The sequence below is a fragment of the Euprymna scolopes genome, chromosome 42 (assembly GCF_053919585.1).
Source record: "Euprymna scolopes isolate OS-2025 chromosome 42, ASM5391958v1, whole genome shotgun sequence".
Taxonomy (NCBI): domain Eukaryota; kingdom Metazoa; phylum Mollusca; class Cephalopoda; order Sepiida; family Sepiolidae; genus Euprymna; species Euprymna scolopes.
Genome location: NC_136523.1, coordinates 17,493,387 through 17,507,510, shown reverse-complemented (window position 1 = coordinate 17,507,510; position 14,124 = coordinate 17,493,387). Strand labels below are relative to the sequence as shown.

Here is a 14,124-nt window from a genome sequence, read left to right as displayed (position 1 = left end):
TTCAAACAAGTAAAATATTTGTTTATTTTCCTTATATTACGTTGTGATTTGGTTTCAAGCACACTTGATGCGTATTTTATTTTATTCATATTACAAGACTGTTTTAAAGGATAGGAAACTGGTTCAGGAACAAAAACATCTTGTCCTCTGTAACCTGAAACAGGCATTTGAATTATGCAAATCAAAGAACCAATATTTTCTTTATGTCCAGTAAAAATTTGTTGCAATATTAAAAATAAGATCGAAATAAATACTATTAAATTATATTTAAGTATTAATAAATAATACCCTTAAAATGATTTTTTAAATATTGAAAATAAAATCGAAATACATTGTGCTGAAATTACATTGTATTAGTGTGGATGCAGGAGTTACGTCCCCTTATCACAAAACTATCTGATGTTTTCCATATGACATCATCGGGTAGTTTCGTAACAAAGGGACATAACTCTGGTATCCACAATACTGGAAATTCAAAATTTAAAAGTAAAACAAACACAGCGTAGACCAATCTACAATGGGGAAAAATAACAACATTTAATTGCACTTGGTTGGCCAAATATAAGTAGCTCACAGAATGTAAATATGATTGTTGACGGACATATTGTTTTTTATGTAAATGAAAATAACATTTAATTGCACTTGGTTGGCCAAATATAAGTGACTCACAGAATGTAAATATGATTGTTGACGGACATATTGTTTTTTATGTAAATGAAAATGACTTTTCCTGTTGTCAATTAAGTTTTTTTCATTTATTCTATGATTGTTTGTATATCAAATTTGGTTTTGAAAACGTAAATTTTGTCTGGAGAAGGCCTTGAAAAACTCTGAAAAGTCTTTGAAAATTGATATTGAAAATCTGTACGTACACTGTTAATTTTATATATTGGTTGTTTATATGTGGATGTCTGTAATTTGTATATGAGGGGAATAGTGTTGATGAAAGGCATAAATTGGAGAAAATAGTTAGTCGAGTTTTAGGCAGACAAGAGAAAGCAAAAACGTTGGTGTCAAAAATTACGGTCTAAGAGGAGTTGGTATGAATTAGTGATGTAACATGGTCTTTACATATTAACTCGAACCCAACACGTCTGTGTGCACCAAACTACGGAAACATAGTTTTTAAAACCAAGAACAATATGGCGGTATCCCTGCATTTCTCTCGGATTAATTATCTGTTATCCAGTCCACAACTGGTGAATGCTCTGATAAACTGCAAGCACTTGTGCCCCCACGACGTAAACACCCTCGACAAACCCGACAGGCAGCTAAATCCCATCCCCACACAGTACAGATCCCTAGATGTAAAAGAGCTTTCTACTCCAGTAGTTTCTTTCCCAGAACCGCTAGACTTTGGAATTCCATTCCAGGTCCCTGCTTCCCCAACTGTACTGACGTGCAGAAGTTCAAGTGTAACGTGAACCAACATCTTGCTGCCCAAATCCCTACAAATCACTGTGACGTTACCTCGTGCCACTGCTTGGTCATTTGCATACACGAGATGCTGCTGCATATGTGTTTGCTACTTTGTTGGAGTTCTGACATTTTCTTTGTTCAAGAAACGTCTTCTCGTTTTTGGACGTTGCTTTGTTCGCATGCATGGTTTGGGAGAAAAAAAAAAGAAGGGAAAAGACTGCTGCTGCTTAGATAAATAAGCAAATCTGACTCGAGTCTGTATTTTGTTCTCAACTTGAAAGAATTTACCGTTGAATTGGAAGCCATGTTTAATTTCAGAAGAGTTTCCGATGGGTAGCTGTTCTCTACAAGTCCTGAAGATTTTTCAGTGGGCAGCTGGTCTGTACGGGTTTTTGAACTTTATGATTTTGCAAGCAAAGAGCAAAAGATCCTGCTCATGTGCGCATAAACAAATTATGTGCTTGAATGCTAAAGATTCAGCAATTCTGGTTTCTGATTGGTCGATAACAGAATATGAATTGGCAACATTTATAAATCGAATCTCCCAACTTTCAAGAGTCATACTCTATTATATATAAAAATATTGCAATGTATTACCTGACTGAAATAGGAATTATTATACATTTTATGTATGTCCAACAAAGGCTTCTTTCACCGGCCTTCTCAGGGGGGGGGTAATATCTTAGACACTCCGGTTTTTTCCTCCAACATCTTGGGGAAACAAAATCCCAAAAAAACTACCCCGCAGTAAAAGTTAACTGCAGTGTTTCTATTTGATCTCATTAAATTCAAATTCACGCACCTGTCAATTTGTGTAAACAAACCCCAAAAAAACTGCTCGATTTCTATTTGACCTCATTTTTTACTCCGTAAATAAATTCAAACGTTTTTTTTTTATTACTCTCCCTTGTTGGTCGAGCGGGTAAACATGTCAATTTTTTTTTTTCACACTTTATTTTCCACCTTCGCCTCAAGGCTCCTGGTTCGATCCTACCTACCTACCAAAACTTTTTTTTTTTATCATTTTTTTTTTATTTCATCATACTTGTTTTCATCTACCCCCCCCCCAACACACACTTCCAAACACCCGGGCAACGCCGGGTACCCCCGCTAGTTTCCTATAATTATTATTCGGTCATGAAAAAAATTAAAGTCAGTCTTTCTCCGACCTTCTTCAGGTGCAACTTGTCGAATTCTGGAACAGTAATCTGAGAATGAAGAAAAAACAAGTGACCCCTGAATTGATGCGTTGGATTTTTATAAAACTTTCTGAAAAGTTATAACTAACTGATTTCTATATAATTTTGTTTGTCTAAACTTTGCGCTAACTCTTGGGTGTACTCCAGGGGCTCTTTTAGGGCTAATAAAAACATTCCATTTTGGGAACTATTTTACCATATTTGTCCCAAATTTTCTGTGTATGTCTATTTAGCAGTTTTGCATGGTGCTGAACTCACATTTAAATATGTTAAGGCCTTGGGGACTTTTGGGACTAAATGATGGAAGGGGGCGCAAATGATGAACTTCGTCATTTTTTTTTTTTTTTTGCATTGTGCAGAACTCAAATTTACATATGTTAAGACCTAAAACTGCATCGTTTGTTCATTACATCCAAGTGGCGATATGCCTTGTTAGGGTTGGATGTGAGTAAAAAAAAAAAAAAAAAAAAAAAAAAAGTCAACAATTGACAAAAAAATTTCTATTCCCAAAGAAGAATTTTGAATTATTTAAAATTCAATTTTTAGAGGGCTGCCCTTTTTTTTTTTTATCTTTTTTTTTTTTTCACAGTTACATACTTCAAATAACCAATCCTTTGTAAAACTAAACGTGTTTTTGAAATTCAAATACTCAGATGTCAACTAGAAATGTCAGCTTAAAGGAGTGCCATAATGGCAATCGCTGAAGGAGTGTCATGCTCACAAATGATCAAAATAAAAGATTACTTGACTAAACGCTTTTAAGTGGGGAACGCACCAGCACCATTTCTACCAAAAACTTCTTTGTTTTGTCTTTATGTACATTATAGTATCTCTACAACAGAACCATGTCTGTGCATCACTCTCACCTAATTGTGACCTTCAGCTTGTAAACAGTAGCCAATAATTCTGAATAGGAGATTAGAACACTCTTTCTCTCTCTTTCTTTCTCTCTCTCTCTTTCTTTCTTTCTTTCTTTCTCTCTCTCTCTTTCTCTCTCTATCTCTCTTTTTTTCTTTCTCTCTCTTTCTCTCTCTATCTCTCTTTCTTTCTTTCTCTCTCTTTCTTTCTCTCTCTATCTCTCTTTCTTTCTTTCTCTCTCTCTTTCTCTCTCTATCTCTCTTTCTTTCTTTCTTTCTCTCTCTCTCTTTCTCTCTCTCTTTCTTTCTTTCTCTCTCTTTCTTTCTCTCTCTCTCTCTCTTTCTTTCTTTCTTTCTCTCTTTCTCTTTCTCTCTCTATCTCTCTATATAGTAAGTTATAAAATATATATGGCGATTAAGCTACACTGAATATTCCGCGTTTCATCCACTCTAGGACTCTTCAGGCTTATGTGCATTAGCCATATATATTTTATAACTTACTAACTAGCTCTACCTACGCATTGAGCACTTTTGAAGTAAATACTTAAAGTTCACGCATAAATTTATACTTTCGTATATTTTATGTGAGTAAATGAAGTAGTTATCTCTCTTCCCTCTGCTTCACTTTTTTGTTATCAAGTAAGATCTTTGACTTACTTGTTGTTTCATCAAATACTTTATCACGCATTTTGCTAATTCCTACCCTCTGATGAGAAGGAAAGTATTTCTTCGAAACTTTGTGGATTAAGGACTATCCACTTATCTAGTGTTTCCTTTTCAGATTAAATATGTTTTTAACTCATTTCAAAGTGTTTTTTTAACATGTTTTATTAACTGTTTGTTCGTGTGTGTATATATATATATATATATATATTGTGTGTGTTAAAGAAGATCACAAAAACATGGGTACCTTCAGTTTCAAACCCAACACAAAGGGAACTAAATCTTTTTTTTTTTTTTTTTTTACACAGTGATCACCACTTATCAAGGCCCGTAAGCCACTCAGGGATAAGGATTATTGCAAGTACATTACGTTAGTGTGGGGATTTGATGAAGTGTTTACTTAAGGGGGCAGTTCATTAGGAATTTGTTAACATTGGACTTGAAGACATCCAAGTTGTAGTCCGGTGGGAAGCAGGCAGATGGAAGAGAGTTCCACAGGCGTGCAGTTCTAAGAAAGAAGCTTTGTTCATGGAATCCGCGTTTTGATTTAGGCACAGATATAGAGTGGGGGAAATTTTTCACAGTGGATTCAGCTAGACGGGTGTTTTTTGTGAAAGATTGGCGAGTGGGGACCAGAGATTGAAGTTCAGACGAGCACCTGCCATGGAAATAACGATAAAACAAGGATAGGCTCGCAACGTCTCTTCTGTGGGAGAGAGGTTGCAGGGTAGAGAAAAGGGCATCCCCCACTAAGCCACGAAGTCTATTTTGTACTCTGTCAAGGCAGGATAGGCTGTTTTTAGCAGCTCCTGCCCAGATATGGCAACAGTATTCCATCCTTGGACGTACTTGGCTTTTATATAGATAGAGAATTGCATCAGTAGTGAGATATCTTCTCGAGTGGTAGAAGGATCCCACCATCTTTCCAGCAACCTTGGCAACAGACTTGATATACGTGTTCCATTTCAGATCAGGAGTAAAGGTCAAACCCAGAAGCTTGTCAAAACACTGGGCCTCACCCAGACGAGAGCCATCCATCACAATTGATGCCAGATGGGGATCAGAGCGTTGATGATGATTTTGTTTTATGTTGAACTCTCTTCAGCCTTTGCTGCATAGAGTACTCTGTTTTTTTTTTTTTGCAATTCATATTTTATTTTTATTTTTGTTTTCAATTTCTTCATTGGCTTTTGCTGATAATGTGTTTATCCTTTGATTTTTGTAATCAATAAATAAAGTCAGTTTTGTCGCAGTATCTGATATCACATTTTCTTACAAAGGATCGGAATGAATTGAACGGCAGCAAGACTAGTACTGTATCAGCCACCCATCTAATTAATTCAGTATTCCTTTTTGAGTTGTTATATATTGTAATGTTGTCCGGGACCCAACATGTTGTAGCCTCAGTTGCAAATAGACAAAAAATAGAAAAGAACTTCAACTCGCTTTTTCTTAGTAACAACATTTATTTTCTCATTGTTACGGCCATGACGTCACCCACGTGATCGTCTTCTCGAACGTGCTCGCAAACATTGTCCACTCCTCTAAAGAGATCTCGAACATTATCCGTCTCTAATGTGATCTTCTTTTGGTGACATCATTTTGCATGCATTTGCATACGCACGTCTGCACTATGTTACATTTTTATTAGTCTACAAAATCGTTTTCATCCAATTTATTTCTTCAAATTTGTGTCTTACCAAAAGACCACTTCATTTAAACCTGCTTATTCCCTTCTGCCCATAACTCGTAGTACAGAAACACCTTGTAAAGTTTTGTTTCAGTACTTATTCTAATTTTCTGTCTCTGTTAAAACTTTTGTTTTTATTTCCAGGGCCTTGTTTGGATACGAAGGCTTGACAAATGTTCTCAAGGTTGTGGAAACTGGCAGTAAGTATATATATTAAAACTTTTTTATTAAATAGCAGGGCTACACAGAATTGCTCGGGACCGTATAAAACAAAAATGAAGTTGCGTTTGAACATACCTGCTATTCTTAGGATATTAAGGAATTTTTGATAACTATCGTTTTCTATCCCTGTAACATTGTCCCGGAACCAACACGCTGTAACCTCAGTCACAAAGCAGACAAAGAATAGAAAAGAACTTCAACTTGCTTTTTGGTCCCTCAACAAAAGAAGTCCGTCTGCACTTTTCACAATGACTACGCCTTGGAATTTTTAAAAATTTTGCACAAACATTAAACATGATATGAGTAAAAAAGTAACAGAACGGATTTTCCGGGAAAATTCTGGTTGCCTCCCTAGGGGGGTGCTTTTTGGGTTAAAATGGCTAAAATTGACACTTTTGTGCTTATTAAAAAAATTTGGATTTTTATAAAACTTTCTGAAAAGTCGTAACTAACTGATTTCTATATAATTTTGTTTGTCTATACTTCGCAATAACTGGTGGGTGTGCCCCAGGGGCTCTTCTAGGGCTAATAAAAACACTCCATTTTTGGGACTATTTTAGTATATTTGTCCCAAATTTTCTGTATATGTCTATATTTTATGTTTTGCATAGCGCTGAACTCCAATTTAAATATGTTAAGGCCCTGGGGACTTTGGGGGCCGATTGGGGAAGGGGGAGAAAATCCTGAACGTAATCATTTTTTTTATGCCTCATTCACTGTGCACTCATGGGGGACCAGGCCTGCTTCACTTGTTTTTTGTACAATGACATTTATCTCCTCATTCTCTTGTTGCAGCTGTGACGTGTCTCACGTGATGGTCTTCTCAAACGTCATTCACGCCTTCTCACATGATCTCCAATATTATTTCTGCCGCTAACATGCTCTCCTATTTAAAATTTTTATTTTTCCCTTTCGTTTACGTCTGTGCTATGTTAAATCCCAAGCAAAAACGAGTACATTTCCTTGTATAAAATACTATAAAAAAAACAGTCACATTGTTTTTCCTGGGCAACAAAATCTTTGAACATATCTGCTCCATCCAGGCTGTTGAGCACTTTGGATTGACTAACCTTATACCACTTATAATTCCTATTTTGACATTCCGGCAATACCATGTACATTACCTAGTAAACGACATAAAAAAAAAGCAACAAAAAACAAAGAAAGTACTTCTTCTGGACAATGCTGCATTTAAACACACTTGCTCTATTTAGGAAATTGATCACTCTAGGATTACCCGATAGTATACTTCATTATTGTCCTTACTATTATTATTATAAATCCCGGCCAACACTGAGGAGATTATCTTTTATGACAAAACAGTGTTGTTTTTTTTGTTTTTTGTTTTTTTTTTGGGGTGGGGGTTCTGAGCAATTTGGTTATTAAACGTACCTGCTCTATCGAATATATTGAGCACCAGTTTTAATAGATGTCGTTGACCCCATCCAATCTGCATAGGGACAAACAAGCAATATCAAGTTGTTTTTTTTTCTTTTTAGTGGAAATCGCTCCAGACAAGGCATGAAGCAACTTGATGTAAGGATCTAACAAGAATAAAAGATGATTGTCACAAACACAGAAGATGCCTATTAACCTTAGTCTTGAAAAGACTCAGGTTATAGGTAGAAAGAAAACATTTTATAATATACTAGCAGGGACACCCAATGTTGCCTGGGATTGAAGAATGAATTTTACACACCCATATTTTTATTGTCATTGAAATCAGTGAAATCGCCCATTTTTTTTTTTTTTTAATCAAATCGATTGATTGCCATCTCTATTTGGTGACCCATTGCGGTGCACCAGTAGGAAGCCTCACATGCCTTCCTGCAGTGACTTCTTCCACAATACATTTTAGTCTACATTGCACTGTAGAGAATCTGCTGTTAATTTTTATACAATTAATTTTATATATTGGCTGGAATTAAGTTTAAAAGGCAGAAATCAAGTATCATGGTTTTATTGTGCTCTAAACAGAAACATTCATTTTGAACATGTCCCCTGTCGTATCAAAGAACCTACTGTTGATTTTATATGCCGGGCCTTTCTGTTTGTGTGGAAATAATACTTCTCAAATGCACTTGTAATGTTAGGGTGTGTAAGATGGTCAAAATCGTCTGTTCCTTCTTTCATTGGATTATTCGATTATCGATACTGATATGGACATATACTTCTCAGACTGATATGCAAATAGGTATGTTGCGCACACACAAACGTTACTTCATATGCTCCAGTTATGATTTGCCTGACAATACCTTTATTATTAGATAAAGCGAAGGTACATCCTTTCTTAAGGTAAGAACCACATGTATACATTAGCGAACATGTGTGAACACTAGACACACGCTTCCACAATGAACTCATCCAAACTTTTCCTGTTCAGATACACAACAAACATACACGACAAACATACAACAAACATTACAAGTTAAAAAACATGCTTTTGCGTGTACACCCACACACACACACGCACATACACTCTTGTTGTTTTTACCTTGTTCGTTTAAATAAGTATATTCCTTGTACATATTGTAACTAGTATTTTGGTTGTATTAGTCTGAGGTCGGAGTCATCTTATTCCACTACACTTATCAAAGACATTCCAATACAAAACTTATCTAAGAACACTGCCAAATACATAAAGTACATTTGTGTGAAATTTCTTAAAAATCGCCCCAGCCGTTTAGGAGCCCATAGGGAATGAAAACTCACACACACAAAGTTCCTTTTATATAATAGTAGAGATAGATGCAATATTATAGATTGCTCCTACTGCCACAATCGTTCCGCCAGCTACAACTGGATACAGATCCTAACTAATTCGCAGTTATATCTTTTAGTTGCCCACACTGAGAATTGAACCTTCAGTCTTCAGGAGAATATCATTTTTACAATTGATTTTCTAAGTAATATAACCACTGTGCAAGAACCTGTAGCGCAGCGGTTAGATGAAACGAGAGCATGCTACCCACACAAAATAAATGATGGGTTCTATTCAAAATGCCGTTCTCGAGTTTGACAGAAACATTTCCGAGTTCAGTAAGATATACATAAAGAAAGTCGGAAGTTACATCAACCGAAACGTTGTAAAAATCACACTCAAGATGAGAACAGTAGTCCGATGAATCCAAATAATACGAATAACCAATCCTCATCTAAAAAATTCACAAACGTCAATTGTTCTCATCTTGAGTGTTATCTCCATAACGTTTCAGTCGATGTAACCTCCGACCTTCGTCAGTTGTAAAAGTTGTCATGTTACATCGACTGAAACGTTGTCAAAATGATACAAAGAATGAGAACAGTAGTCCGAAATATCCAAATGATACAAATAACCAATCTTGATCTCAAAAATTCGGAAACATAATATTCAAACTCAGTTCCAAAATCACCTTTGACTCTGCAGTCTGATCTTCAACCCCTAGGCCAATATCTATTGACACGAGAAAGAAATATAATTATCTACAGACACGTGTTTCATCATCTACGACTTATTAGAGTGGCTGAATCTATCGAGATTCAGAATCGGGGACCCTATGGTTAGAAGCTTAAACCTCTGTCCCTGGACCGTCTTGCACAACTGCTGGATGCATCGTGTTTTTATGTAGATGTTATTTATGTTTTTGGTTTGCGATACTTTTGAATGAATTCAATTGTTTATGCAAAAGTGCATTTTTACCTAAACGCGAGTTCGGAATAATTTTCCCTTTTACCAATTTGGTACCCCCCATATATTGTTTAAAATATAATTATTGACTGACATGTATTTCATCATCTATGACTCATCAGAGTGGTTAAATGTAGCGAGATTCGGGGCCCCGTGGTTAGAAGCCTAAACCTCTACCCTTTGGTAAAAGGGAAAATTATTCCCAACTCGCTTTTAGGTAAAAATGCACTTTCGTATAAGTAAATAACATCTACATGAGAAAGATATTTAAAACACCTGAAGAAAGCTGGAGGTTACTTTTTTACACAGTGGTCACCACTTATCAAGGCCCGGAAGCCACTCAGGGATAAGGGTTATTGCAAGTACAGTACGTTAGTGTGGAGATTTGATGAAGTGTTTATTTAAGGGGGCGGTTCATTAGGAATTTGTTAACGTTGGACTTGAAGACATCCAAGTTGTAGTCAGGTGGGAAGCAGGCAGACGGAACAGAGTTCCACAGGCGTGCCGTTCTAAGAAAGAAGCTTTGTTCATGGAATCCACGTTTTGATTTAGGCACCGAAACGTTGTGAAAATGACACAAATGATATGAATAAACAATCTCAAAAATTCAGAAACTCGGTTCCGAAATGACGCTCAAGATAAGAACAGTAATCCGAAGAATCCACGCAATGTGTATTTTCTATTTATGTTTGTTAAGTGTTCATTTTGTAACGCCTTTCCCGTGCGTCTTTTACAGATGGTGGGATGGAAGAATTAGTGGATGAGGTGAACAGCAGCAAAGTACAATATGCATATTGCCGAATAAAAGACCCCAGCACAGATCTCCCCAAATATGTCCTTGTTAACTGGGTAAGTTTGCAAGTATATTTATTTAGTTTTTTTTATTTTTTAACGCTTTAAAAATAATATAAGAATATATATATGCAATAATATAAAATAAAATATATGTACAATTAAGATGAAGCAGGTATTTGCTGTCACGTGTAAATTTGATTCATCTTTTGTATCTTTTAAAACCAACGATTAACTCCTGATGAGTTTGTTGGTGAAAGGGGCCCCTAGGGTTTGTTCTTGTATTATTTTTAAAGCGTTATAAAGTTTTTGGGTACTAGTGCAGAGAGTGATCCGGACGTAAATAATAACGTTATTATTTAAAAAGCCATTCTTAACATGGGGAGGGTGTTTTGTACCTATTCTATACTTCAACCTTACAATTAAATAAAAAAAATTATATCATAAAACTTTAATTAAACTTGGAAAAACGATTTAAAAAACAGCGCGGATCACTCTCTGCACTAGCACCGTTTTTGTACTACCAAAAGTTGTTTTAGTTTTTTTCTAGCCTGGGGTCCCGGCGTTGTCCAGGTGTTTGTAGGTGTGTGTTAAGCAAAATAAATTAAAAAAAAAAAAAAAAAAATGGTAGTAGGCAGGCAGGCTCAAACCCGTACCGTGAAAAAAAAACAAAAAAAATCTGATGTCTTTGCCATTGCGTCCATTGCCAAACCAGAAGTAGTGAAGGTTTAAATTAAGGCTAGTCAATCGAAAAGAGGGGATGACTTTCGAAAATATCAGTGAAAAAACGATCCCCTTCTTGTAGAAAAGTGCCCAATTGAGAGTGAAGGGATTCATGTTTTTTGCTAATTTGTCAATATTTGTCGTCCGAAGTCGAGCTGCAAAACGATACCGATCTTGTGACAATCTGTTACGTCTGTCAAAAGTTTTAGGCAGATATACATACATACATGCATACATTTAAACAGTCAGGTGAGATTTATATTATAGACTAGCGAGGGGTACCCGGCGTTGCCCGGGTGTTTGTAGGTATGTGTGGAAACTCCGGGGGTGGGGGGGTTAAAAAAAAAGTAAGTATGAGGATCGAACCCGAACCCTTGAGGCAAAGTTGTAAATTAAAGTGTGAAAAAAAAGACGTGCGACGTTAACCATTGCCCCACTGCGAGATGCTAACGGAAACATGTTTGAATTTATTTAATTACTTGGATTTAGCAGGTGCCCGTTTTAATGAGTTAATGAGGTCAAGTTTGACTGCGGGGCATGAACGCTTCCCAAGATGTTATAGGAAAAAGACTAACCCACATGCAGCGAGCGACAAATGTTGAATATTTATCTTCCCGAAATCGAGCAAATTAAATAGACAGGCGATCTTCGTTGTTAACTCTGAGATATTATGATTTATATGTGATATAAAAAGTTTTAAAAAGTTGTGAAGTGAGCGACCGCTTCTCTGAAAGAAGCCTTTTGTAGACACACAGAAAAAGCGAACACACATACATACATACATACATACATTTTCGCTTTTATATTTATAGATGGAATTTGTTTCAGACAAAGCGTGAAGTCACTTGATGTAAGGAGCTAAAAAAAAAAAATACTACTTCAAGGTCAAAAACCAGTGAATGATAAGCGTTAGATGAATGGATTCCAACCCAGAAAACAGCAATTCTTCTTCCTTTGTCAGAAACATTACTTTTGTAATGATTAAAGGAAGCAAGATTCATTATTACTAGTATAGGGCCCCTATGCTAGTAAGTAGCGATTTAGTTAGCTAGTGTGAATTTTGATAAGGGTGACTCTTAGTGCATGTCAGGATAACCCAGATCTGTAAAACAAAACAGTTCCCAAGGTTGGAAGAAAGATGGGTGACAGGACGGGAACAAGCGGTCAAACTGTGTAAATAGAACATAGTCTAATGATATGATGTCACATTTTTCGAGTGAGAGAAAAAAGGTTTTCAGTTCGATCTCTCCGTTGGGAGTCAAGCAAATGGACATGCAAATTATGTAGAAATAATCTAAGCTGAGTATTACCCCCCATCCTCAAGGCTCTGTCTGGTGTCGCTCATTTCTTAAGAGTAAGTTAGGAAAAATTAATAAATAATTTTGGTGCACGTATGGAAACGGTAACACCCCTCTGTAATTTTTTTTATTTTCATCTTTTTTTTTTTTTTTCAACAGATTATTGAATGGTCACTAATCTACCAGATTATTTTAAAAAATACAATATTCAACCATTTTTAAAGGGTGCTCCGTTTCTAATACAACGTTCTAGTAAATCGAGCCCCCATTTTTGGAAGCATCGACTTTTTTCAGCTAAATTTCACGAATTTAGCCTTTTTAAAGCAGTTTGGCTTTCAAGAAAAGGCTTAAATTTGTGAAATTAAATATTGAATTTTTTTTGTACTTTTTTTTTTTTTTTTAATAATCAGGTAGATTAGTGACCATTTGATTATAATCCGTTGAAAAAAAAGAAGAAAAACAAAAATTATAGAGTGGGGTACCGTTTCCACACGTGTGCCATAATTTTAGCTATGTAGTCTCTCTCCACAAGTAAATTCTCTCCAATAAAATCTTGAAGAACTCTGCAAAGTCTCCTTGTATCTTTCATACATGAGAAGTTTTATTATTACGAGGCTGTCTAAAGCAAACCCAGGGTCCACTTTACATTATCAATTTATTAGTGACTAGCTGGGGGCGCCCAACCTTACCCGGTCATAAAATATGGTTAAATATATTTAATTCATGCAAATTTTGTATTTATTATTACAGAGCCAATTTTCTATTGAATATTATATTGTACCTAATATATAGTACTGATTTCAAAAGTAAAAAAAAAAAAAGTATTGACTTGGGTGCCTTCAGCTAGAATTGAAACCAAAACCTTTAGCGCTCCAGCCACATTCTCTACTGTTTGAGTTATCAACAAAGAGATAAGAAAGATTTAAAATTAAACCACTTTAAGCTATGAATGAATTTGCGCATGCACAAAAGTAATAGAAATACGTCGGCAAGTTGAAATGAACATTTTGCATTTCGACTTGGCGACATATTTCTGTACACATTATTCATCCATCCAAACAAAGATTTTACTTGTCATGAACCATCGTTGAGTACAACACAATCGTGATTGCACATCGGTTGTCACCAGATCACTGAAGTTAAGCAATGTTGAGCCTGGCCAGTGCCATATAGGTGACCGTTTGGGAAAGCTAGGCACTGTGTGTACCTTCTGGGAAGGTTGGGTGTGGGGCCAGCACCTTCACCTCGAAAAAAGAACTTCTCGCTACAAAAACATCTACAAAGTTATGGATGACCTTTGTCCCTCCAGAGGCTCAAGGCTATGAATGGAAACCATCCTTGGCATATGATTAATATTTCCTGTTAATTTCAGTGACCAGTAGTTGAGTTTATTCATTCATAGCGTTTGAGGTTGTCACAAATGAGTTATATATAATAACTGAAAAGGCTATCGATTTAGGCCCGAAAAAGAATCAACCCACCAAATTCCTGTGCAAGCAACCATCCGTAACCATCACCGACAATAAAGATATATTTTCATATATCAGTGTATCATCATTCTTTTAAACACAGCAGAAATACAACATTGTAACTG

General features: G+C 36.0%; 1 protein-coding gene across 2 annotated transcripts in view; it reads left to right on the top strand.

The window, feature by feature from the left end:
• Positions 1 to 14,124, top strand: part of LOC145266946 (drebrin-like protein B) — a 103,450-nt gene that overhangs the window by 31,230 nt on the left and 58,096 nt on the right. For both annotated transcript variants that reach the window (XM_080122765.1, XM_080122764.1), the window contains exons 2-3: positions 5,973 to 6,028; positions 10,454 to 10,566. In XM_080122765.1, coding sequence (XP_079978891.1) covers positions 5,973 to 6,028; positions 10,454 to 10,566 — 169 coding nt within the window. The remainder of the gene's footprint in view (positions 1 to 5,972; positions 6,029 to 10,453; positions 10,567 to 14,124) is intronic.